The sequence below is a fragment of the Empidonax traillii genome, unplaced genomic scaffold (assembly GCF_003031625.1).
Source record: "Empidonax traillii isolate 1590-97213 ecotype Southwest subspecies unplaced genomic scaffold, ASM303162v1 scaffold1246:size530596, whole genome shotgun sequence".
NCBI lineage: Eukaryota > Metazoa > Chordata > Aves > Passeriformes > Tyrannidae > Empidonax > Empidonax traillii.
In genome coordinates, this window is record NW_020956439.1 from 486,283 (window position 1) to 508,503 (window position 22,221).

At 46.0% G+C, this 22,221-nt stretch overlaps 3 protein-coding genes across 6 annotated transcripts in view; 2 read left to right on the forward strand and 1 right to left on the reverse strand.

The window, feature by feature from the left end:
- Window positions 1–2,126, forward strand: part of PHC1 (polyhomeotic homolog 1) — a 17,827-nt gene extending 15,701 nt beyond the window's left edge. For all 4 annotated transcript variants that reach the window (XM_027906086.1, XM_027906087.1, XM_027906088.1 and 1 more), the window contains 2 exons: window positions 369–600; window positions 930–2,126. In XM_027906086.1, coding sequence (XP_027761887.1) covers window positions 369–600; window positions 930–1,084 — 387 coding nt within the window. In that variant the 3' untranslated portion in view covers window positions 1,085–2,126. The remainder of the gene's footprint in view (window positions 1–368; window positions 601–929) is intronic.
- Window positions 2,127–3,517: 1,391 nt separating this feature from the next.
- On the reverse strand, window positions 3,518–9,043 carry M6PR (mannose-6-phosphate receptor, cation dependent). Its single transcript, XM_027906100.1, has 7 exons — window positions 8,899–9,043; window positions 7,397–7,567; window positions 7,026–7,198; window positions 6,827–6,936; window positions 6,496–6,626; window positions 5,832–5,958; window positions 3,518–5,274 (listed from the first exon to the last, which is right to left on the reverse strand). The coding sequence occupies exons 2-7, from the start codon at window positions 7,564–7,566 to the stop codon at window positions 5,152–5,154; spliced, it is 834 nt and encodes a 277-aa protein (XP_027761901.1). The 5' UTR covers window position 7,567; window positions 8,899–9,043; the 3' UTR covers window positions 3,518–5,151.
- A 268-nt stretch (window positions 9,044–9,311) lies between these two features.
- Window positions 9,312–21,610, forward strand: KLRG1 (killer cell lectin like receptor G1). The gene is made up of 6 exons (XM_027906098.1): window positions 9,312–9,446; window positions 12,378–12,557; window positions 16,405–16,497; window positions 17,198–17,349; window positions 19,962–20,065; window positions 20,943–21,610. Exons 2-6 carry the CDS (start codon window positions 12,440–12,442, stop codon window positions 21,052–21,054), a joined length of 579 nt encoding a protein of 192 aa, XP_027761899.1. The 5' UTR covers window positions 9,312–9,446; window positions 12,378–12,439; the 3' UTR covers window positions 21,055–21,610.
- The last annotated feature ends 611 nt before the right edge of the window (window positions 21,611–22,221 follow it).

Below are 22,221 nucleotides of genomic sequence, written 5' to 3' on the forward strand. Positions count from 1 at the left end.
GGGGGTTGGTCTCTTCTCCCAGGCAACCAACAACAGGACAAGGGGACATGGGCTCAAGCTCTGCCAGGGGAGGTTTAGGTTAGATGTTAGGAAGAAATTCTTTACAGAGAGGGTAATCAAGCATTGGAACGGCCTACCCAGAGAGGTGGTGGATTCACCATCCCTGGAGGTTTTTAAAAAGAGATTGGATGTGGCCCTTAGTGCCATGATATAGTAATTGGAGTTGGATCAGGGGTTGGACTTGATGATCTTGGAGGTCTTTTCCAACCCAATCTATTCTATGATTCTATTCTGTGATTCTACTTTGCAGCTAATAATTTTGAATTTCTTACAAAACACCTTTTGTTTTCTTTCCCATGGGCTTGTAGGGTCAGGAAGACTCAAGTCGAGGCTCTGATAACTCCAGCTATGATGAAGCCTTGTCCCCTACATCTCCAGGACCCCTGTCAGTAAGAGCCAGTCATGGAGAGAGGGACCTGGCAAACTCTAGTATGGCCCCACCTACCCCAGATCTCCACGGCATCAACCCAGTCTTCCTGTCCAGCAATCCTACTCGTTGGAGTGTGGAGGAAGTGTACGAGTTCATTGCATCACTGCAAGGTGAAGTTAAGATCCTCTCCTGCACCCCTGTGAGCCAGTAGCAGGGGGAGATACACTGGCTCTCTTTCTGGAAAGAAAATAGTGTCAGTGGTGCCTAGTGCTCCTGCATGTTTCTGAATTGGAGTAGGTCATGGATTCTCAAGATGCATTTCTCAAGTATCCTATGTGCTCAGGGAGACTGAGGACTAAAGTGGGGAGGGGGGTTGGTTAGATTCCTAGCTTGCTTTTCTGTACCTGCCAGAGGTGCAGAGAGTAGGAGCAGGGGAGTGCCCAAAGCATGTATGCTTCTCACTACTCTTTTTTTTTTTTTTTTTTGGTTTGTTTCATAGGGTGCCAGGAGATTGCTGAGGAGTTTCGGGCACAGGAAATCGATGGTCAGGCCCTATTGCTTCTAAAGGAGGAACATCTCATGAGTGCCATGAACATCAAGCTGGGACCAGCTCTCAAGATCTGTGCCAAGATCAATGTCCTCAAGGAGACCTAACAGCTCTGAAGCCAGAGGTCTCACGTTTGCTGTGACGCCAGGGCAGCTGCCAGTTTTGGAGCATCCTGCTGGGGCAGGGAAGAATGGAACAGTCCCCTGTGGTCTTGCATTCAAGAAGAATGAGAAGGAATTTAACTGATTGAAATTGCCATGCACAAGCCCATGTCTTGGTCTCTTAATGGTGCTATGAGGTTGAGGAGAACTGTCACCTGGGGCCTTTAAACAACTTTCCTTCTTACCGATTTTGAATATGACTCCCCTATATACTACATAAAGCTGTGAAGGGGATCTCTTTCTGTCTTAGAAGACTTCTGAAAGGGAACTGCTCTAACCTGTGTTTGCCATGGCAGGTCTGCTAGATACTAGTTTTGAATATCACTGCCAGAACTTGGGACACAAGGAGAGCTGGCCTGACATGGACATTGGGAGCACCTGTGCTTGGGGTTTTATGAAGGGTAACTAGGAAATTCTGAGTGACAGAGGTGGACAAAGAAGAATTTGAGCAAAAGGGATGCTGCTTTTCCACTTTTGAAAATACCTAGGCTGCTCATGAACTGGGTTTAATAGCCATTCCAGCACACATACCAAACCTGAAGGCCTATGGCAATAGGGGCTGTTGTGTCTTCACTCTGCATGTCTACAGGAGACAGTAAAGCTGAAGTGTTGTGGCAGCTGTTCACTCCAGGTGCTCCTCTCAGAACCAGACAGAGGATTTTTCCTGAGTGCTCATGACAAAGCGATGGGAAAGTCGAAGGGGAGGGGATTGTCTAATATTAGGGAACCTTGCAGCACTAGGTTTGTCTTCCCATTGTGCTAGGGCATAATTTTCAGATCCAAAGGAGTCTCCAGAAGCACCAAGGCTCTTTGTGAAACTGGGCTGGTTTGTTTGGGTTTTTTTCTTTTTGTGTGTGTGCGTGTTTTCTTACCAATTTGTATTCTTTTTGTGTCTATCTTCATTATCCTCAGGAGAGCTTATGGGACAAAATTTAAGCTGGCAGGATTGTACTGCCTGCCTAAGGCTTTTTTTGTTTGTTTGGTTGTTTGTTTGTTTGTTTGTTTTTTCTTTTTATTCTAAAACAAATATTTCTCTTCCTCAGTTAAAAAACTGAACACACCCCACAACAACTGAATACTAATTCTTTAATGTTACTTCTCATTTCTAAAGGGTAGAAGTTATGTTATAGACCGAGTTCCTACTATTCAGCCCCTCCAGGTTTGGGGTTTGGGCTTTTTTTAAAGGACCAGATGTGGTATTCTGAAGTTTTGTAAGCAAATTGCCAAAGGTGAAAACCTGGGCAGAGTTCTTCTCTTCCAGAAGCACCTCTGCTTCAAACAAACAGGCAAAACCCCTGGAAGAATCACACAAACTATGAAGAGGTAAGTGCCCTCTAGAGCCAAATACCTGAAAGCAAGATGGTGTTATAAACCATGTGTCTTGGCTTTTCTGTTTTTAGAAGTTTCATGTGAGTATTTGAGTGAAACATAAGACTGTTCTGTGTGGAAAGCATCTACTGTTGCAGAAAAGCTGTAGTGACATGGGAGAAGGCCTAATAGCATAGGTAGGAAAACATTGGAGATCTTTGGAATGGGCTCTTGACCCCTCTTAGAAAAAGAGAGGAACGTGCTAGTAAATGGATAAAATGTGGCAGGAGCTTCTTGCATTCCTAACTATACTGCTGGATCTCTTTCATTACATCCTTGTTCTTGGGAGAGAAGACTTCTGTGGCTTCATGAATGAAAATAGGCCCCAAGGAAGCTGCCTATGCTTGCTTGCACCCTGATAACACTATTTAGCCCAATGTAATTTGGGGGCAGGGAAGGGGGAGGTTAGAATCAGCAATCAGCAGAGGAAGTGTGCCCTTAAACCATTTTCTCCTTAGCAGGCTGGGTGTGATAGAACTGTTCAGTTTGACCCTTGGCAGGGTGGGCAGACAGCTAGCCTGCAAGTGTTACTAGCTACTTCTGAGGACTGGATTTTATTTCAGTCAAATGGGAAGGCTTCCCTTCTTCATTTCATGTTCACTGTTCTTAATAAAAAGATGCTTGATCAGGCTTTGCATGTCTGGTTGCTTTTTAATCCCCCTCCTGAACCTGAACGTTAACCGAGTCTTTGATAAGTTCAACCTTCATCACAAAGTTACTTTTGATTTTTGTTGCTGCGGAAGAATACAGAGCATCATCCATCCATCCATCCATCCATAACTACTTGAGCTTTTAACGTTTTGGTTTTGAAAGATGTCCATAGCCTTCCCTCTTAAGCCCTAGGCAAACTGGAGTGAAACGGGGCAGCAAAAACCATGGACTAACAACAACAGATTCATTGCGGGCAAGAGTAGTTCAGGCACAAGGCACCACCTTTCAGCTTTGTGTAGGAAAGATACTTTGGCACCAAAGCAAGCTCCTGTTACATCAGCACAACACTTCACAAGTTTTTTTTTTGGTCACTTTATTTTTGAAAGTTGTGTTTTGTACAAAAAAAATTACCTTAAACACCACCATGAAAAACAGTTACAACAGACTTCCTATTTTTCCCATCTTGTGAGAAAGACTGAGACTGTAACAAAGGTCAAAGAAAGCAGGAATTGTTTGCCCACTTTAAACCCAGCAAAAAAGCAGGGCTACCCCTCTTCTCTCAATGTCGTTGTTCAGACAGCATTAAAAATACATGAATTTTGTCTGTACTCTGCTGATACCAGTAGTGGCTTGCTTATTCACAGTCTCTGCCCTCAAGACTGAGGGCAGTTCTCCTGCCAGTCCACAATAGGGTAGAAGGGGATTGCTCAGAGTGTAGCCTCTCAAATAAAAAGCAATTAAGAATCAAGGTGCCAAGTTCCAGAAGGTTCCCCTTAAGTCTATAACTCAGCTGTACCTGCTTTTCACCAGGGCCCCAAGAGAAGATCTCTCTCACTCCCAGACATTGGCAGTATGTAAGTACCATCTGCACAGGGCAAGTGTATTAAGACTGGCCTGCACTATGCTTAAGGGGACAGTGATTTATGAAAGTTGACCAAGTAAGTGCAAGAGTCCCTTATGCAGTTTTCAGTGTGTTACCATTCTTATCCTGGGCTTCGGTGGTTCCTATTATACAAAAATAAATTCTGATAGCTTCACAGGAAAACCCTCTGCCAACCAAGGAACTTCTGGCAAGCATGAAATCACAATGCTGACAGCGACTGAGCTGTGTGGGCAGTCACCTTGGGAAGCTTGTATCAGAATTCAAATGGCAGCTACCTGTCTCATTTTGTCTTGATGTCAGTTTCAGCAAATGTTCCTTTTCCTTAGTAGCACATCGTTTCCTTTTGCTTCTCAATGATTGAGAAGACAGAGACAATATTTTGACTGAAGTCATGAGACTATTTAATTCCTATATTCTTTTAGCATTGCCCCTCCCCAGTGTGAGAGGCTGGCATGTATCCCTTTACAGCTGTTGATGGAAACCAGTGCATACTTCTCAATACTATGCCATTAGTAAAACAAAAGACTGCACAGGTGCTAATGCCTCTTCCACCCCCAGAGTCTGGCATAGAGCACTCTGTGCCAGTTATGCCAGCAGAAACTGTGTAACAGTACAGAAGCTAAAAAAGCTGAAAATGCATTCAAAGAAAAATAATTCCAGTGTAAACCCTAGGGAAAAAACAAAAAAAACCAAACAAAAAAAAAAGACAAAATATCCCTTTTACAGTGTCAGCTGTTTCAGCCCATGGCCTTTTTCCCTTCCCCTTTCTGTACCTATCCATGGCCCTTTTTTCCTCTCACTGATTCATCTCCCATTCCTGCTCAGTGCTGAACACTCAGATTGCTTTTTTGTTGTCTTTACTCAACTCTCAGCACTTCTCTCCCAGCTCTGCTGCATTTTTAAAAACCTAAAGCAGCATTATATTTGTAAGACACATCATCAGGGACCAGTGCTGTTCACATCCAGAGGCATCCATGGGACTTGACACACCGGCGACAGGAGCAGCAGTGTAAAGAAAATCAGAAGTGAGAGAAGGAGAACTGGCTGGGAGGCACCCGGCTAAACAAGCACTGGGAAGATGGGGAGAAAAGAACTCAGTGTAGAAAGCCTATCACATTGGTAGCAAGTGGTCATCCCGTTCTTCAGACTCCTCACCCAGCTGGTCGTCCCCCACACCGCGGTACGCGGCTGGCGCGTTTCGAGGCTTGGATCGGCACACAAAGTCACAGCCGTCCTACAAGCACAGGACATGGCACCAGCATCAGACTCTGAAACTAGCTCAGCATCCAAAGCAAAGCAGCTCCTGGGACTTCTCTTTTGCTAAGGGATTATGCCTATTGCTCTGCTACCTAAGACATGTCCCCAAAACTTTGTCTTGACACAGAAACATCCTGCTCGGTCCTGAAAGCTCTGGGCATATTGATTAACTGTGCAGCAACATCAGGCCAAGGCAAGCATGAGGTATAAATGGCACTGCCTACGATGGCCAAGGGAGGGTTTCAGGGAGGTCGGACATGAGTATTTCAGAGTCCACAGGTGAACATTTCTCTTTGGAAAGCATTAACCCCTAATAAGCATGTGTTCTAGTTTGTTATGTAGCAGTTGCAGGATAGTGGCAGGGAATCAGTCTTGGCAAGGATTCAAAAATAGAATACTCAAGAGAAATGAAACAGATAACCTCTTCTGCTTCAAGGTACATCACTCTGACAGTAGGTCTACCCCACAGACACAGTCTGCCATTTTCTCCTAATACAGGGGCCAGGCTGGGAATATATAGGGATTTTCACTCACCGCCACCAAATTGCCCAGATCTTGCCAGAAGGCAAAGTGAGGAAACTGCTCCATGCCCTTTGCTCCCACTACAAGGCGCTGGTAGAGGAACCCACCAATGATGTAGACTGCAATCAGTGAGGCAAACCTGGAAGGCAGAATTAAAATAAATAAATAAATAAATAAATAAAAGCTGAGGAAATCCTATAGACAATCTCTTCCAAGCCAGCTACCTGCCTCATACTGGCATTAGAGCAAGTATCTGAGCACCACTCAAGAGCAGAGCTATAAACAGAAAACAGATCACAGAAGGTCCCCAAATTATCGATCTGATAGTATAAACCTTTTAGCAACATTATGTGAAGCAGTGCCTCTAAGCACACAGAAAATGAGTCAAGACTCCTGATCTGAATTCTGAGCTCTAGCAAAGAGCCATTATACATTTTTAGGAAGTCACATCTCCATGTTTTAAGTGTCTGTAAGCTATGAAGGAGACTGTTTACAGGGAACAGAGCAGCCCTGCTCTTGCTTTGAGCAAGATCTTTTGTCCAAAAAGCTCAGAGGCATCTAATGGTGGCTGTGGGTAGGTATACTACAATTAATTAGTCTACTATAGCATTTGTGAGGTTTCTAAATAGCACTGGAGATTATGGGCTAGGCACAAACAGCTCTTCCAATGACTCACGTGATCAGCAGAATGGAGCCAACGCTGAGGTGGGAATTCTCAGCTGGACAAGCCACACTGCTGTCCATCTCAAAGAGGTAGAAACACTCCTGCTCCTTTTCCCGCTCTTCAGAAATAATGCTGAATGAACTCTGCAATTTGTGAAAAGTTAAGTCATGTGAAAACATGCCCAGGCACATTGAACTTCACCAGGGGACAGTTCTATCACTGCTGGTGCAGCTAGGCAACAGATACTGGAGGACACCTCGCTGCCCCCTCAAAGCCCTTGTGCTTACAAACAACTACTTGTCTGGCAGCCTCCTGATCCTCTCCCACCTCATATGTCACTCACCGCTGTAACTCCCCGCTTGCAAGAAATCATTATCACAGCTCGTCTCTTCTCACCACTGCAGTGAGTGCCATATGAATCACCTCCTTTATAAATCAGCATGATCCAGTCACCTGCCAGGAGAGAAACCCACAGACTGCAAATCCAGATCAGGAGGCAAAAGGCAGCTGCTGAGTAAGAAAAGTGTGGAGCGGAATCTTACTTCCATTGAAGACCTGGGTTTCATTGATTCTTCCTATCACTGTGGTCTTTCCGTTCTGCCTATCTGTTTGCACCAGGCCACCATAATCATGCGAGGTGCTGTTGACCTCTCTGCACACCCTGAATTGGTAGACGTAGTCTTCTGTTTTGCCTTTATCCACAGTCACGTTAAACCTGCAGCAGGGAAAGGACAGAACAGACAACCCACTGGATTACTGGATTCTCAGAGCAGCAGGCACTTCAGACCTGCAAGAGTGAGAGCCCATACAGGTGCAGGAGCCCATTTTGCAGTCTTACCCCAAATCTTCCCCTCCTCCTGGCCCAAGGGCAGGCACTGCACAGCCCCAAGGCCTGCAGGGTGTTGTACTGTACCTCATGTGGCTCAAGGGCTCCAGTTTCTTCAGCAGGGCTCTTTCCATTTGTGACTCACTGCTTTCATCACCAATCACATCACAGCTCCTCTCTTCAGACTGCTCAGCCCCTGATACAGCCAGGGCCATAAAGACCAGCAGCAAGGCAGAGGTATGGCAAGGTGATGACATCCTGTACACAAGCCACAGAGAACACAGAGGATTAACTGTTTCAGCCCCCTGAAAACTAACTTCAGGGTCATGGAGTCAATGATTAGCCACTTCCTCAGTCCTGACTACAAAAAGGAGAAGTTGAAGTCTAGAAACAACTCACAGTTCCCCAGAGACACTAAATCTGAGTCTGTTGCATGGCTAAAGGCAATTCACTGGGCCCACTTGGGGCTCTTTTCTGAATTTTCCCTTGGGACCTCCAAAAGTTTTGTTGCTGAGCACACTAATTAGCTGCCAGATCAGAGTCCAGCAGGCTGAACACTGGAGTAATTTTCAGGCATAAACCACTGATATTGCATTGCACCAAGAAACCAGTCAGCAGAAAATTATTTATCAGGCCTCTAATCAATCCCCTTCAACAGATCTCATGTAGAGAGCTCACAGGAAAGACCCACTGTGATTAATCAGGCTCTGTTCAAGTGCCTTAATCTTAATAATTATCTTTCTAGTACTACTTTAGCTGAGAATCTAAAAGTGTTTAATAATGCTAAGCTGCAATTTCACAGAAGTTTTCTTCCGTTTACACAAGGGAAGGAGGAAAGCAAGACATCCTGTGTGAGATCCAGGCAACGAAGCTGTAATGAAGATGGTAATAATAATAAAATCTAGAAGACCTGGCTTTCAGGTTCATGCTAAAGTCACACACAAAACATTCAATGATCGCACCAGCCAACCAGAGCAGTACAACAGATTCTCCTGCCGCAGATTTTGGTAAAGCCCCACGTGCAGGCAGAAGGCAGCCGGCAGACCCTCAATTAAATAATCGCCCGGTTGCAGACGGGTACAGAGCCCATCTGACGGAACCCAGGGGTTTCCCCGCACCCCTGCCCGACACTGCCGAGCCCGGGGCCCTGCTCGCCGCGGGGGCCAGACGCCAACACTAGGCTAGAAACACCTAAACCCCCGAATCGGTCAGGTTGGAAGGAACCACAGCGGGTCACTCGGTCCAACCTCCTCGCACAAGCAGGGCCGTCCTAGAGCACAACGCACAGGATGGCGTCCGGGCGGCTCTGGAATATCCCCAGCGAGGGAAACCCGACAGCCTCCCTGGGCAGCCTGTTCCCCTGCGCGCTCGCTGAAAGCAGGAAGCCCGTGACACGAGGGCTCGTGACTCGTCTCTCCCGAGGCTAAAGGCAGGTCCCTGCCCCCAGCACTGGACACGGCTCCTGCGGGAACCCGCCGCGCGGCGCCGGGAGCGACTCCGGCCAGTCCCCCCGGCCGCTGCCCCGCGGCTCCCCCTCGCCGTGCCGTGCCCCGCTCCGCACCATCCCAGACCCAGTCCCGCGCACCCACCTGCGGCCGCCCCCGGGTCCTCCCCGCCGCGCACGGGCACAGGCGCCGCCGCCCGTAGGGAAGAGAGACCCGCGTATCACGGGTATCCCATGCTGGGCACGGACGACACCGGCCTCCTCCGCGTCCCGGCCGGCTCCCTCGCCGCACCGCAAGCCGGAAAGAGCGTGGCGGAACTGGCGCCGCCGCCAATGGGAGCCCGGGAGCCGCCGGGATCGCCCGCCCAGGAGCGGCCCCGCAGCGAATGGAGCGCGGCGGGGAGCGCCGGGCTGCGCCGGGCCCCGCCCACTTCCCTCCACCACCCAATGGGCGGGGCAGGTTGTGCCGGGGCCCCGCCTCCTATCGCTTCCTGTCCAATGAGCGGCGAGGACCGGCGGAAAGGGCGAGTTCTCAGGCGGGGGCGGCCTTTGGGAGGCAGTGGGGCGCAGTGCGAGGCAGTGGGATGCAGTCTCAAGGTGTGGGGTCGCCGGGCTCCCGGCTAGAAGTCACCTCATTCCAATGCCTTGTGACTTTCCCAGCTGGAAGTCGCGCTTTCCCCTCTTCTATCCCCCGTACAGCAGCAGGCGGGCTCCTCGGCGGCACCGCTCCCCTTACTCCCGCTGCCGGAGGTGGTGGTGGTCCAGCAGTTTGTCCTGGGGCTTTGCCGTCCCCACCGGGTGCCTCCAGGGTGTTAAACGAGCGAGGGGTCTAGACCAGTTCATAAAACTGCTTTGTGGCCTCGATCCTTCTGATTTTGTCCCTGCTTTGTGTCTACTGTGGTAGACTCTCTCCATCCAGTACGTTCATGTTTTGTTATACTTTAGAATCAAGACGTCTCTCACAGCTCCTGCAAGTTTTGCCACTGCAGAAGAATTCCAGGTCCAGCTGATAGTGCTCAAGGGTGGTGAGATTCATAAAGCTATAAATTATTTGAGACTGGCCCATTTAAAGGACGTTTATCTCCTGAAGTCATGCTCCCACTGCAATGATAAGAGTCCACTTTCCAGGGGTCTTTTGCTGGAAGGGACAGATGTTCCTTGTCAGAGTTCTGAGGCTTTTGCATCTCTTACTTAAGAAAGAAATGTGGTGTTTAGTGAACTCAGCAACATGCTAGAGAAGCCACTTGTTTGAGATGTTTGGAAGGTTTCCCCATGGTATGCTGCTCGAGCAGTGAAGAACTGGGGAAGGAGCATTGTTGGCTCCTGGAAAACTGATTAATTTAGTCCTGCTGTGATTCGACTGGGAGTATGGCACAGCTGCAGAAGTGAGACTTATTTATTCACACTTAGCTATTAATTGTGCGTTGCCTGCCCACCTCCTACGGTGTAACTGCTCCCTCTCTATTTCCTGTTGAAACTAAGAATTCAACTTACTACTGATATTTGAGAAAAAAATGGTAAACCGCATCAAAACAGAGCTCTTAATTCTATCTTGTGAGCCTTTGCTTCTCCAGTTCTTCAAAAATAGCACTGTCTTTTTGGTCACTCTGGCCCTACAGGCAGCCTGCGGGGCCTTTTCCCCTTGGTCTTGGCACTTAGGCTGTGTCTGAATCCTGATGGCTTCTTTTCAGCCACACAGATTGTATTCCCAGATAAGTTGTCCTTGTGAGTGTAGGAGCTCTCTGGGCTTGAGAGCTCTCTTTAGACTTCTGTATTATCCACTCAAAGTATTCAGGAGAGACTTTCTTCCTCTTCCTGCTGCCTTCTGCTTTCCCCTTCCCTTCAAGCACAGACTCCCTGTCTTGCTGTCTACAGGCTCTACGCAGGATTGGGAGGAATTCTGTCAGTGCTACATGCTGCTCTTATAGGCAAGTGGAGAAATTTGCAGAAATATCCGATTCCTGCCTTCCTAGACATGTGCATTGTAACAAATTGGCCACAACACTATATCAAACTAAGCATCCTCCCATGCAATCATTTCTCAAATTTAGAGCATGTCACCAGGATGCATAACAATCATCCCTGCTGAGAGTAGCAGTCATCTCAACTACTTTGTTGAGAATGCCCAAACAATGCTGGTAAACTGCCTGTACTCTGCTGTGCTGAAGATGTGCACCCTGAGCCTGGCAAACACCCCCATTCTGAGCATGAAATGGAAAGGATCAGGATCTGGATTAAAACAAAAATCAGCCAACCATGTGGCTAAGAGGTTTCTCAGGATGCTAGAAGCATCAGTACTCCCCACCATAGAATCAAAGAATCTTTTAGGCTGGAAAAGACTCTTAAGATCACCGAGTTCAACCATTAACCTGACACTGCCAAGCCCGCCGCTTAACCATGTCCCTAAGCTTCACACCTGCATCTTTTTTAAAAACTTTCACAGATGGTGATGCAACCACTTTCCTGGACAGCTGTCCCAGTGCTTGATAATCCTTTTGGTCAAGAAATTTTTCCCAACATCCAATCTAAACCTCCCTTAGTGCAACTTGAACTATTTCATCAGTGGTCAGTACTTCAAAAGAAAAGTATCTTTTCCTGTTATTGCTGACCACAGAGTCACTAAGTGATTGTGTTGGGAAGGGATCTCTCAAGGTCTTATGGTCCAACCCCCTGCTCAAGACAGGCCATCTACAGCCTGGTCTACCTACAGGCCAGGACTGCGTCCAGACAACTCTCTATTGAGGGAGGCACCTCAGCCTTTCTGGCCAACCTCTGTCAGTGTTTGATCACTCCCACAGTAAAAAAGTGTTTCCTGATGTTCAGAGAGAACACCTTCTGTGCCCATTGCTTCTTGTCCTGTCACTGGGCACCATTAAAAAGAATTTGACTCTTCTTGTACCCTTCCTTCAGGAATTTATATACATTAATTATATGCTCTCCAAGATGTCTCTTCTTCAGGCTAAACAGTCCCAGATCTCTCAGCCTTTCCTCATAGAAGAGTTGCTGCTTTTTGTGGCTCTTTGCTAGACTGTCTCCAGCATGTCCATATCCTGTTAAGGTGTTGACTCAGAGTCTTGAGGGATGCCAGCTCTCAGTACCTGCCTTGTGTCGCAAGCATATTCACACTGGTATTTGGTGTAGAAAGAGTTCTAGTAGAAGTGTCCAGAGCTCACAAGGCTTCCTTCTCAAACTCATACTGTCCACCTCTACTTCCCTTTTGACAGCAGCTGGGCTGCCAGTTTGCTGTAGCCATTGCTAATCTCAATTTTCATCTTGTGCCCATGCTATTCACCTTCTTACCTTGTGCTCTCATTATCCACCTGCTTCTGCCCCTGAAAGGAAGCTCCTCAGAGCAGCACACATCCTCCCAGTTACTGCCTCCGTGTAACCACACCCTCTTGCGTTGGCAACAGTTAGAATACTCATGAGTTTGGTGATTAATCACCTTTTCCACTAGCAGTTATTCTTAAAACATCCTTCATCAGATTAGGAAATGGAAGTTGCTAGAGTTCCACTGCTTTCCATTCTGTTGTAAATTTGGTTATCTTGGGCAGCTGGAGATGGAGGTTGCAACTTCACATTTCTTAGTCTTTTGAATATAGCCTCAGGTTTCCTGTTTCGCAGGCGTGGAGCCCTGTTGTTCAACAGCCTGATCGAAACATCTTGTGTGCACTCTTTGCTTTGGCATGGAGGGAAGCAGATCAGAAACTTCTGCAGCTGATGTGAGTGAGGAGGTAACGTATATGTCTGTCAAATTCTCTCAGGCTTCTCCGCCAAGGGCCAAAGCTTCACAGAAAAAAAGAGGTAAGAAAGCCAGGTGAGGTCAGTCAGCAAAAGATTTTATTTTGAGTGCAAGCGAGATCTAACAGAAACTCTCAGCTGGCTACTGATTTTGAGTGCCAGTTCAGGGTGCTGTTGCTTTGGTTCTAAAATTACTGTGAATATTTTAATGTGAAAAAAGCTGATGGGTTTGAGACCCAGGATTGTTCCCCTCCCTCTTTTTTCAGTGTCTACTCCTGGGCATTCAACCCAGGCATCCTTTTGTCCACAAGAGATTTAGAGTTGTCTGCTTGTCAGCAATAAGGGATTGTGAGCATTAGTACTTTGAAGGGCAGGCAAGATGCGAATACAGATAAATTAGAGGCATATGGTAATCAGAGATCAGAGACAGAGAAGGCATATGATATCATGCAGCGTCTCTCCCCTGGGGCTACGAAGGATTCTTTTGTAATAGATTTTTTTGTGTTTTCTGTGTTCTAGTTTTATATGCCTCCCAGTGAGCAAATTTTCAGCTTTTGCCTTGAGACAGTTCTGCAGGGAATCTTACTATCAGGAAGATTTTCTTGGTGCTTTCCTAAAATTTTTCCTTCCCTTATTTTCTCTCCATTACCCCTGATAGGCGTATTCAGTGTCACATTGAGCAGTTCCTCTGGCTGTTTAGTTGAGAAATGTCACCTTAGGAGAGTGAGATTTTGCATTGATGGTCATTCTTTGTAAGTGTCTCCTTTGTAAGGCCAGGAGGGGTTGGAACTGCATGATCTTAATGTCCTTTCCAACTCAAACTGTTCTATGATTCTATGAAATGCCTGTGTACTTCAGACGAGTTGTGTTGCATTGGCTGCAACACTAATGGTTCACCTTAATTTTTTTCAGAGCTGTTACAGCAGAGGGGCTCTTACTGTGGGATACAAGATTTCTATGCCCTGGTCAGAATAATTGCATATACCTATGGTGGTTACTGCTGCCTGGTCACTTGCTGCATGATGAGAAAAACGCCAGCACAGAAACCCCCAAGTTTCTCTCCAGTACTCACTCGATCCACTTGGAAAGCAGTCTTGCTCTTGCATGTGTTTTCATCTGAAAACACAGTGACATCTCTTGAGATGTTTGCATTTTTCTTTTTGATATTCCTCCTTTCCACAGCCTTTTATGTACCCTCCTCTTTTTGAGCTAAAGTCAGAGAGCCTAAAATAAGGAAGCTGATCTTTGAACACACTTTCTGTGCATATTATTTGATTATTTCTCAGCTCTCTTCAGCATTCAAGGGGTCCCTAAGGAGCTCAATTTAAGTACCTTCCTTTAGAAGATCTTCATATTCAACTCTGTCCCTGCCTCCATCACTTTTGAGAGATGATCTCTCAGGCATTTTTTCTCTGTTCAAATGCACACCCTTGCTGACTTTGTATTCATCTCTGTGGCACACTATCACGGGTGTACAGATCAGTCCTCTGGTTAAACAAACAGGTTTTGACTCTTATGGACTCCTCAGAAACAAAGAGTTGCCTTGGTTGTGTCTTCTATTTGGCTTCCAGAGAGTCTTAGATATGCTGCAGTACCAAAATGTCAGTCCAGCAGTCACTTAAGACAGTGTTAGCCTGTGTGATGTGTTTGTCATTTCTTTTTTTCTGCAGTTGGTCTAAAACAATAGAGAACTGCTCTATTCATTGCCGGGAGGCACCAGCTCTGGTGCCCGGTGCTGACATTTAAGGATTAACCTTTTCACGGACTGTCATCCCACCCTGGTCCTGGCAGTAGTTTTCCTTAAAATCAGTAACAGTGATCTGAAGGATCCACGAGATAGCTTCTTTGGAGAGGCAAGAGAGGAAGAAAAACAGAAGTGCAAATCCTCAGAAGTATGATCTCAGAACCAAGAGATATGTCTCAACAGATATTTATCTCCTTTTACTTAGTTTTCAGTTGTAATCTGCAGAGAAGAATCTCCACCCTATCCCTTATCCTCAGGCTGACGGCATTCTCTTGAGGCTTATTCTGATGACAAAACCCAAGTCACCAGAGATAAAAACATGACCTTACAAGAAGAATAGAGAGCAGAGTCAAAGTTCAAGTTCCAGATCCAGTCCAAGTCCTACAGTTCTCCCATTCTCTCTCCTTGTGTGAAGCCAAAGAGTATGTTGTAACTGAAAAGTCTTTCTGTGTTTTGCAACTGGAGGCGGGGGTTTGTTATTTAATAATGTGTTTACAAAATAAGAAATATAATTTTTCAACTATAATTGGGCAGCTAGAAGTCCTACAAGCTTCAGGAAATATGACAAAACCTTTATCTTAGAAAAGATCTTTACACCAAAAGGATGATGCTTACAACCAAGCTCCCTCGTGCTCCCCCTTGTTACCTTCGAAACTTCTAGCCAAAACTGCAGGTCTAAATATATTGCTAAAAATGAGAAAATGGCCTTAATATTAGTGAGCCTGCAAACTGCTCAAGATAAAAATGAATTAGTATTTATTACTTTACTGACTTGGTCTACTTTCTTGCACAAAGCTTCCCATGTTTAAAGGACACATTCTTGTTTTCTAAGTTAAGTCCCTTTCCCTTCTGTTTTAGCGCTGGCTTTCTTTGTCTTTCCCACACTATTCTTGATATGTGATATGCATTTGTTTTCAGCCTCCACCAGGAGATCAAATGTGTTTCTTTGGGTCTTTGTGACATGACCAAGAGAGAAACACCTCAAATTTCATGAGATCCAATGGGGACTTTGCTTCTGGATTTGAGTGGAAGGCTCTGGAGCATCACAAGAGCAGGATGTAGTACATAAATTAACTGCACATTTACTGCTTCTTAGAAAGTCCTGTTGTCTGTGCTGCTATCATACTGAGATTAATAAAACAAGCAAACCAAACTCCCATGCAATTCATCTGTGGCAGTGTCATCCTCTCCTGAGCTGGGGAGAGAGGAGATTTTAGTGCTGGGATTTCAAATGCTTTATGGAAAGTGAATGCCTCTCAGGTCAAACACAGTTCCAGGAGATGGCAACAGGAAAGAAACATGCAGCCTGGATGTTAACATGTCCTGCTGGACATGAGCAGATCTCTACATGTCAGTCCTGACCAGCCCTATGAAGGGAAGCTGTGCTGGGCTACAGTGGAGGCTGCTCCAAGTGGAGCCACCCTCTGCCAGTGGCAGCAAGTGAACAGCAGGTGGTGGTGGTGAAATTGTGGAGGGACAGTCATCCAAAGGTCTTCAAGGCTGGCTCTCTCACCCTGCCACCCCACCATGGAAGAGGCAGATGAGAACATAGAACTGACTTGGGAGTATCCTGGGAAGATGTAACATGACCATATGCCTAAGCCTGTGAACAGGATGCTAAGATTAAACCTGTTGCTGTTGCTGAAAGAGCTGGGAGAAAACCTTTTGGTTTCTTTTTATATTTAAGCTGCAACATGGTGGCTGTAGCAATACAGCTCTGGTGTTTCCACCCCAAGCTTCAATGCTGAGGCAGGAGTGGGTTTGTTGGGAGGCTCGTGCTAGCACAAGGCTCCACATGTTGCCTGGGGGGGCTCCAGCTGACTTGGGGTCAGCCACCACAGGGGCTGGACCAGCCATCTTTGTGGCCAGGAAGGGGCAGAGCTGGGGCTGATGGGGAGACAGGCACCTTCTGGGAAGCTCAGGCAGGGACTGATTGCCCCAAGCCCAGCTGAAATGGGACCCTGGGCCAGTGGGCAAGGGCATGGGGAGGCCCCAGGTAGGCTGGGCAAGGACAGTGATGTCGGCTATGTGCACCCAGGGTGTAGACAGTGATGCTCTAAAGAGCTCAGTTCTTTATGGAAATGTCCAGGACAAAGCAAACTGTGTAAAACCATGGTCGGTTTTCATGTGGCTGCTGTTCACTATGATTTCTTTTCTCGTTTACAGCTCCCCGTCTGTGGTCAGCAGTTGTGCTGGGCTTGGCTATAGGCTTTGGGATACTGAGCATCTCCCTGGCAATTGCTTTGATTTGGAAGATGAGTAAGTGCACAAGGCATTGCTGAGAATGAGCAACCAAAAGCAAAGGACTGGAGACTTATCTAAGTAGAGGAGCTCCATTATACGGGGTTAAACCAGAAGCTATTCTAGGTTTCTACTAGCCTTATGTACCCCCTGCCTATCCAGAATATTTTGAAGAATATATTCCTTGTGCAGATCACAGGCAACCGATTTCAGATCCTGCGGCAAAGAAAATGAAACATACTGCAAAGCTGTTGTAGACTTGCTGGCTGTAATTATAGTGTTAAACTGTAGAACAAATGTGAAAGGTCTGTAACACTTCTGCATGCATGCAGAAGGTGCTAGACCATGTGGAGAAGCCTAGTGTTATCTGCTTAAAATCCACTCACCTGATGTGTGGCATGATCACACTGTACCCACAGAGTGTAATCTGCTTTCAGATAGCCAGTTTTAGTTACTGGGTGTCTAAGTAGTTCAATGGAAACCTGTGTGTGGGTGGGTGTGTATGTGTGCTTGCACCAGCACCAGAGTGCACGTGACTACTGTTAGAAGATTTGGAAACTGCACAGACAATCTGTGTTCATGCATTGTTGTTTTCAGATGCTTGTGTGTTCTGCATTGCAACTGTCCAGAAGAGTTGCTTTTCAGTAGGTCCTTGCTGACAAGTGTCTTTCTGTTGGTTAATGATAGAGAAAAGCTAGTATTTTGTCTTTTTTTACAGGTGACTCCTACCCACACTGCCCTGAAGAGTGGTTGGCCTACAGAGGGAGCTGCTACTCCTTCTCCAAGGAGGAGAAGGACTGGAATTCCAGCCAGGTATCCTGCTGGTCACAGGGAGCTCACCTCCTGGTCATCAGTGATACCTGGGAAATGGTAATGGTTTTCTTAGCCTTTGAGGATCTCCCATTTCCTTGCAGATGCCTAAGTGACTGATATCCAAGCAGTGATGTCACTTCAGCAGTATTTTGGCTTTAAATGAGAGGAAGGATTTATGACTGATGTTACAGTGCGCTGCCATTTTCAGTATACACCTCAGAAGTTTGCAGGAAGCAGAGAAGCAAGGGGGAGAAGGGAGAGATGAGGATCACTGTCAGCTACTCAGAATCATCCTATGAACAATGTCAGGAGACAACCTTTTCCACTGCTCCTCTCCACCTCCCCTCCTATCCTCAATAAGGCTGATCGAGTGACTACAGGAAATGACTGTGACACTTGACAGTCACGCACGCATTGCTCACAAACCAGTACGTCCCCACTCTCAAGGAATGCTTCCTTTTCGAAAGCGATGCTTCTCCTCCCTGCAACCGCTCCAGCTCCTCCTACTCAGTGACCCTTGCCATTCCCTGTGTTCATGCATGGATATTTCTTCCTCAGTCTCTTTTTTCAATGCTTACTTCCTCTCTCTGCCAAAATACCTCAGTTGTGCTGGTGAAAGGAGGAACCATCTGTTCCACTGCAGGTGCTCACTGCGGGCAGGGCATGTATGGTCACTAAAGAAAGGGCTAGTGCTGATTAATGGGGCACTGAGGCACATCTGCTTAAGTAGAGCAGAAGCCCTTGATCTGGTTTTGCGCAAGCCAGGGCTTATTAGATCGGGTCCAGTGAACGTGGACAGCTTCCAGTCCCTGGACAGAAGTTGCATTGTATGATGTTCTGTGAGGGCTTACAAATCCAGGTCTCTGCTTGACTGGGACTATGTACCAGGCTCTCACATTTGCTTAGACAAATCTGGATTCCTTAAGAAATAGGCATCCTCCCCAGATTACCCATTTCTCTGCATAAAGAAATCCTTCCTAGTCTGGCTGCTTTCTTACTACTATCTTTGCTGCTCGAGTGTTACCCATTATCCCTGCTCAGACTTACCCATCTAAGTGAGACTCTCCTAGCTATCCATGTCTTATGCTGCAAAGGCTGTGACTGCTCAACCTCTGTGTGCCAGGGAAGCGCAATCACGTCCAAACCACCAGCAACACTCAAGTAGTTCCTCAAGCTGCTCCTATTCCCACGACTTTACCAAGCTACCTTTGTTAGAGCTTCTCAGTGAAGATGTCTTCTCTGAAGCTTTGTTATGGCAGCAGGAGATAAGGATGGAGCACAGCCATACAACTGAAAGGTTGCTGTTCTTTGGTTTCATTGCAAAGGTGGGCAAGAAAAACGTACCTCTCTTGGCTTTGGCTTTTTTTTTTTTTTTTTTTTTTTTTTGGAGGGAAGAGAGGGGCAGGGGATTTACTTCAGGGCTAACTTTCTGTTGCAGGCTTTACCTTTTAACAATAAACAAGACTTAAAATTTAGCCAAAAGGAAACGAACATTGCAAAAAACTAAGAGGAAAGTTTGTATAAAATTTAAAGAGCTTTGGTCCTGGTTTTATTACACATCTGTCAGTGCCTGCACTTCCTGCCCTGCCCTGATTTTACCTGTAATTGTTAATACTTTGTAGTAGCTTGCTAGCTAGCTCTATGGTAGAGCGTTAATATTAATTCTAATAGCAAACATTCCTACATAAAGTGTGTAGGAAACTCCAGGAGACTGGGGTGCACTTCATAGAATCATGGAATATGCTGAGTTGAAAGGGATCTATCAGGATCATTGAGTCCTACTCCTGGCTCTGCACAGGACAGCCCCAGGAATCACACCGTGTTCCTGAGAGCATTGTCCAGAGACTTCTTGAACTCAGACAGGCTTGGTGCTGTGACCACTTCCCTGGAGAGCCTGTTCCAGGGCCCAACCATGCTTTGGGTGAAAAACCTTTTCCTGGTATCTAACCTAAACCTCCCCCTACTCAGCTTCATGCCTTTTCCTTGGGTCCTGTCACTGGTCATGGGAGTAAAAGGATCTGTACCATCCCCTCCACTTCCTCTCATGAGGATGCTGAAGACCCTAATGAGGTCTCCCCTCAGTCTCCTCTCCTCCAGGCTGAACAAACCAAGTGACCTCAGCCACTCCTCATACAGCTTCCTCTCCAGACCCTTCAGCATACTCATGACCCTTCTCTATATGTCTCTAATAGTTTACTATCTTTTTTATATTTCGGTGCTCAAAACTGCACGCATAACTCGAGGTGAGGCCGCCCCAGTGCAGAGCAGAGCGGGACAATTCCCTCCCTTTGAGCAGCTGGTGATGCTTTGCCTGATGCCCCCCAGGACACAGTTGGCCCTCCTGGCTGACAGGGCACTCATATCCAACTTGCATATTCAACAACAGTTGTTTCTTGTATACTGCCCTGAGAAATGTCCTTTGAAGAATCTCCTCAGGACTGCTGAAAGCATGCTTCCTTGTGAGTGTACACACAGTTTTTATTCCATGCATGATTTGCAAGGCCGCTCTTCCTGAATAGAAGGTGTGGGTAAGCATATTGTCAACCACTTAAGGAACAATCAGGCAAAGGGATGTATCTTGCTTTCTGTTCTCTTTACTTATCCTGACCTCCATTATCTGCCTGGCTTTCTTAGTCATTAATCACTTTGTAATTCATCATCATTTCTAGGATCTGTTCAAGCGTATTCAAGCACATTGTTTCTGGATTGGACTGAAGAACAGCACAACCTCTGGGTGGATTTGGGTGGATGGCTCTGTATTCAATTACACCAAGTGAGTTTTATTCTATTTTAAAAACAACAGTGCTAATTCAGATTGCCTGGTGTTCCTCAGTACTCCAGATCTCAGGACCTTTCTTCCTGGGCAGATTTTCTTCTTCCTGTCACCTGTACTGCAGTAAGCTCAATATGGTCTCCTTTTTACTGTACCTGTGAAAGCAGGTCTAATATTAGTATTTCACTCTCTAGTTCCCACCAGCTGCTCAGACCAAGGATTTTATTTACCTGCACCTCCCAAAGAGATGCTCGATCAGAAAGGCATATGGCTTTACTGGGTTTAGTCACCTTGCACCAATTCTGTCAAGTGCTGATGTCACTAGGTGTGAGGACCCAGCCTTTTGCTGCTGCACTGGTGCCAACCCAAGTCAGAACCTTAATTTCAGCTCAGTCTTTACTTGGACAAAACTCAGCATTTTGCATGAGGGAAAATATTGACTTTGCCTGGCCTTTCCTTTTTATGGCAGTTAAGACAGTGAGTTAGTTTCTAATGCCTCTTCAGCGAGGAGATTCACCCAAGATCTCATTGTCATAGATTAAAATCTAGCTTTCTGTTCTTACAGATTTCTTGGAGGTGATCATCTTTCCATGAAACACTCAGCACTGCCATTCTCATGCTGGTAGATATCACTGCCACTACAAGGCATCATGTCTATGTTTCATTCTGATTTAGGTTCCACAATGGCAAAATTACTTGGTAGTGGCAGGAAGATGGGTTCTTTAGCGTACATTTTATTTTCTAACAGCTGCCTTTTGGAGGTTGGGTTCTTTCATTTCCTCTGGGCTACACCCTTCACAATCACATGTTTTTTCTTGCCTCCAGGAGACAATCAGTATTTTCTCTCAGTCTGACTTCTGTTCTATGTCTCTTGCAGAGTCCTCTTTAACAGCCACGTGCAAAACTGTGCTGTTCTGAGGAGAGGTCAATTTCATGCCTCCAGCTGTGAATTTCGTACTCCATGGATCTGTGAGAAATCTCTTAGATAAATCCTATGTGCATTTTCATCTCGTAACGATCTCATCAGTGGTATGAATTGATCATTGTCCTGCAAACCAAAGCGTCACACAAGAGCAAGGACTTGCCTTTTCAATATCATCATAAAGGTGTTTTACAAGGACAATTTTGTTGCCCATAAATGTGAGTTATCCTCAGTGGTAGATTTGTTCTCAGTCCACATATGTTAGATTGCTGCTGTTTGTGACCAGATGAGACCTCAGACGTATTCCCAGGCTAGTCTTTCCCTATTTGTCCTATAAGAGCAAACAGAAGCTTTGTCACAACAGGTGTCTTCAGATCTTTTATGGTGAGCTATTCATTTTCCTTCAATTTTGAGCATCAGATTTCATTTCCATTCCCTGCATCTCCATTGTCCGACATCAGAAGGACTGGGAAAATGAAGCCTGATGCTCATTGACAGAAACATATAAACAGATTTCTCCAAGTGACAGCCTTTCCCTTTGCATCCAAGTGCTATGAGTGGGATAGAAGAGGGTGACATGAAATTACAGCTTCTGTAAATCCAGCACAGAAAATAAACCTCTGGTACTGCCCTGGACCAAAAGCGTGTACCTGTGCCATTACTTCTTTCTGTTGGAAGGAACTAGTTGCAGGCCATGTTTTATAGGCCAACTTTAACCAAACTAGTCAAGAGGCAGGAGTCAAAGGAATACAGTTAATTGTGTGAAATTCAATCAACCAAGAACATGTTTTCCTCCCCGCTACTGCAGTTTCATACTGCGTAGAGAGGAAGCAGTGGACAAATCCTTAACAAAAGGAACTTTCATTTCAAATAGAGCAGACAGGCTCAGAGTTTGAACAGCATATTAAGGATTGTACAGTAGGTTGCATTTCCACACAGCTGGAAAACTTTTTAACACACATTTTATTTATTCCAACAAAGGAAGAGAAATGTTATTAATTTTCAATTTACCCTCTTTATGGTAATATATTTATATTACATTTCAATTTACTATTATCAATTTAGCCTTTGTCTGGAATTGCAGCCAGAGCAGTAAGTCTGACAGGACTGCCTGATGGTGGGTGGTCCTGATGCAAAGTAATGCTATTACTCAGTCTGTAGGTTTGACTGACGTGCAGGCTGCTGAGCCCATATGAATGACCTCTGAAGAACACACAGCAACCATGGCCCGCTC

What these genes read in the sequence shown, in the direction of transcription:
- M6PR (XM_027906100.1), bottom strand. Translation starts at nt 7,566, where the DNA reads ATGTCATCACCTTGCCATACCTCTGCCTTGCTGCTGGTCTTTATGGCC. An exon ending in AACCCAGGTCTTCAATGGAA is followed by an intron (nt 6,937 to 7,025) that starts GTAAGATTCCGC and finishes CTCTCCTGGCAG; the next exon opens with GTGACTGGATCATGCTGATT. An exon ending in ATCTGGGCAATTTGGTGGCG is followed by an intron (nt 5,275 to 5,831) that starts GTGAGTGAAAAT and finishes CTGTGCTTGTAG; the next exon opens with GACGGCTGTGACTTTGTGTG.
- KLRG1 (XM_027906098.1), top strand. Translation starts at nt 12,440, where the DNA reads ATGGAGGGAAGCAGATCAGAAACTTCTGCAGCTGATGTGAGTGAGGAG. An exon ending in TGCTTTGATTTGGAAGATGA is followed by an intron (nt 16,498 to 17,197) that starts GTAAGTGCACAA and finishes CTTTTTTTACAG; the next exon opens with GTGACTCCTACCCACACTGC. An exon ending in TCAGTGATACCTGGGAAATG is followed by an intron (nt 17,350 to 19,961) that starts GTAATGGTTTTC and finishes CATCATTTCTAG; the next exon opens with GATCTGTTCAAGCGTATTCA.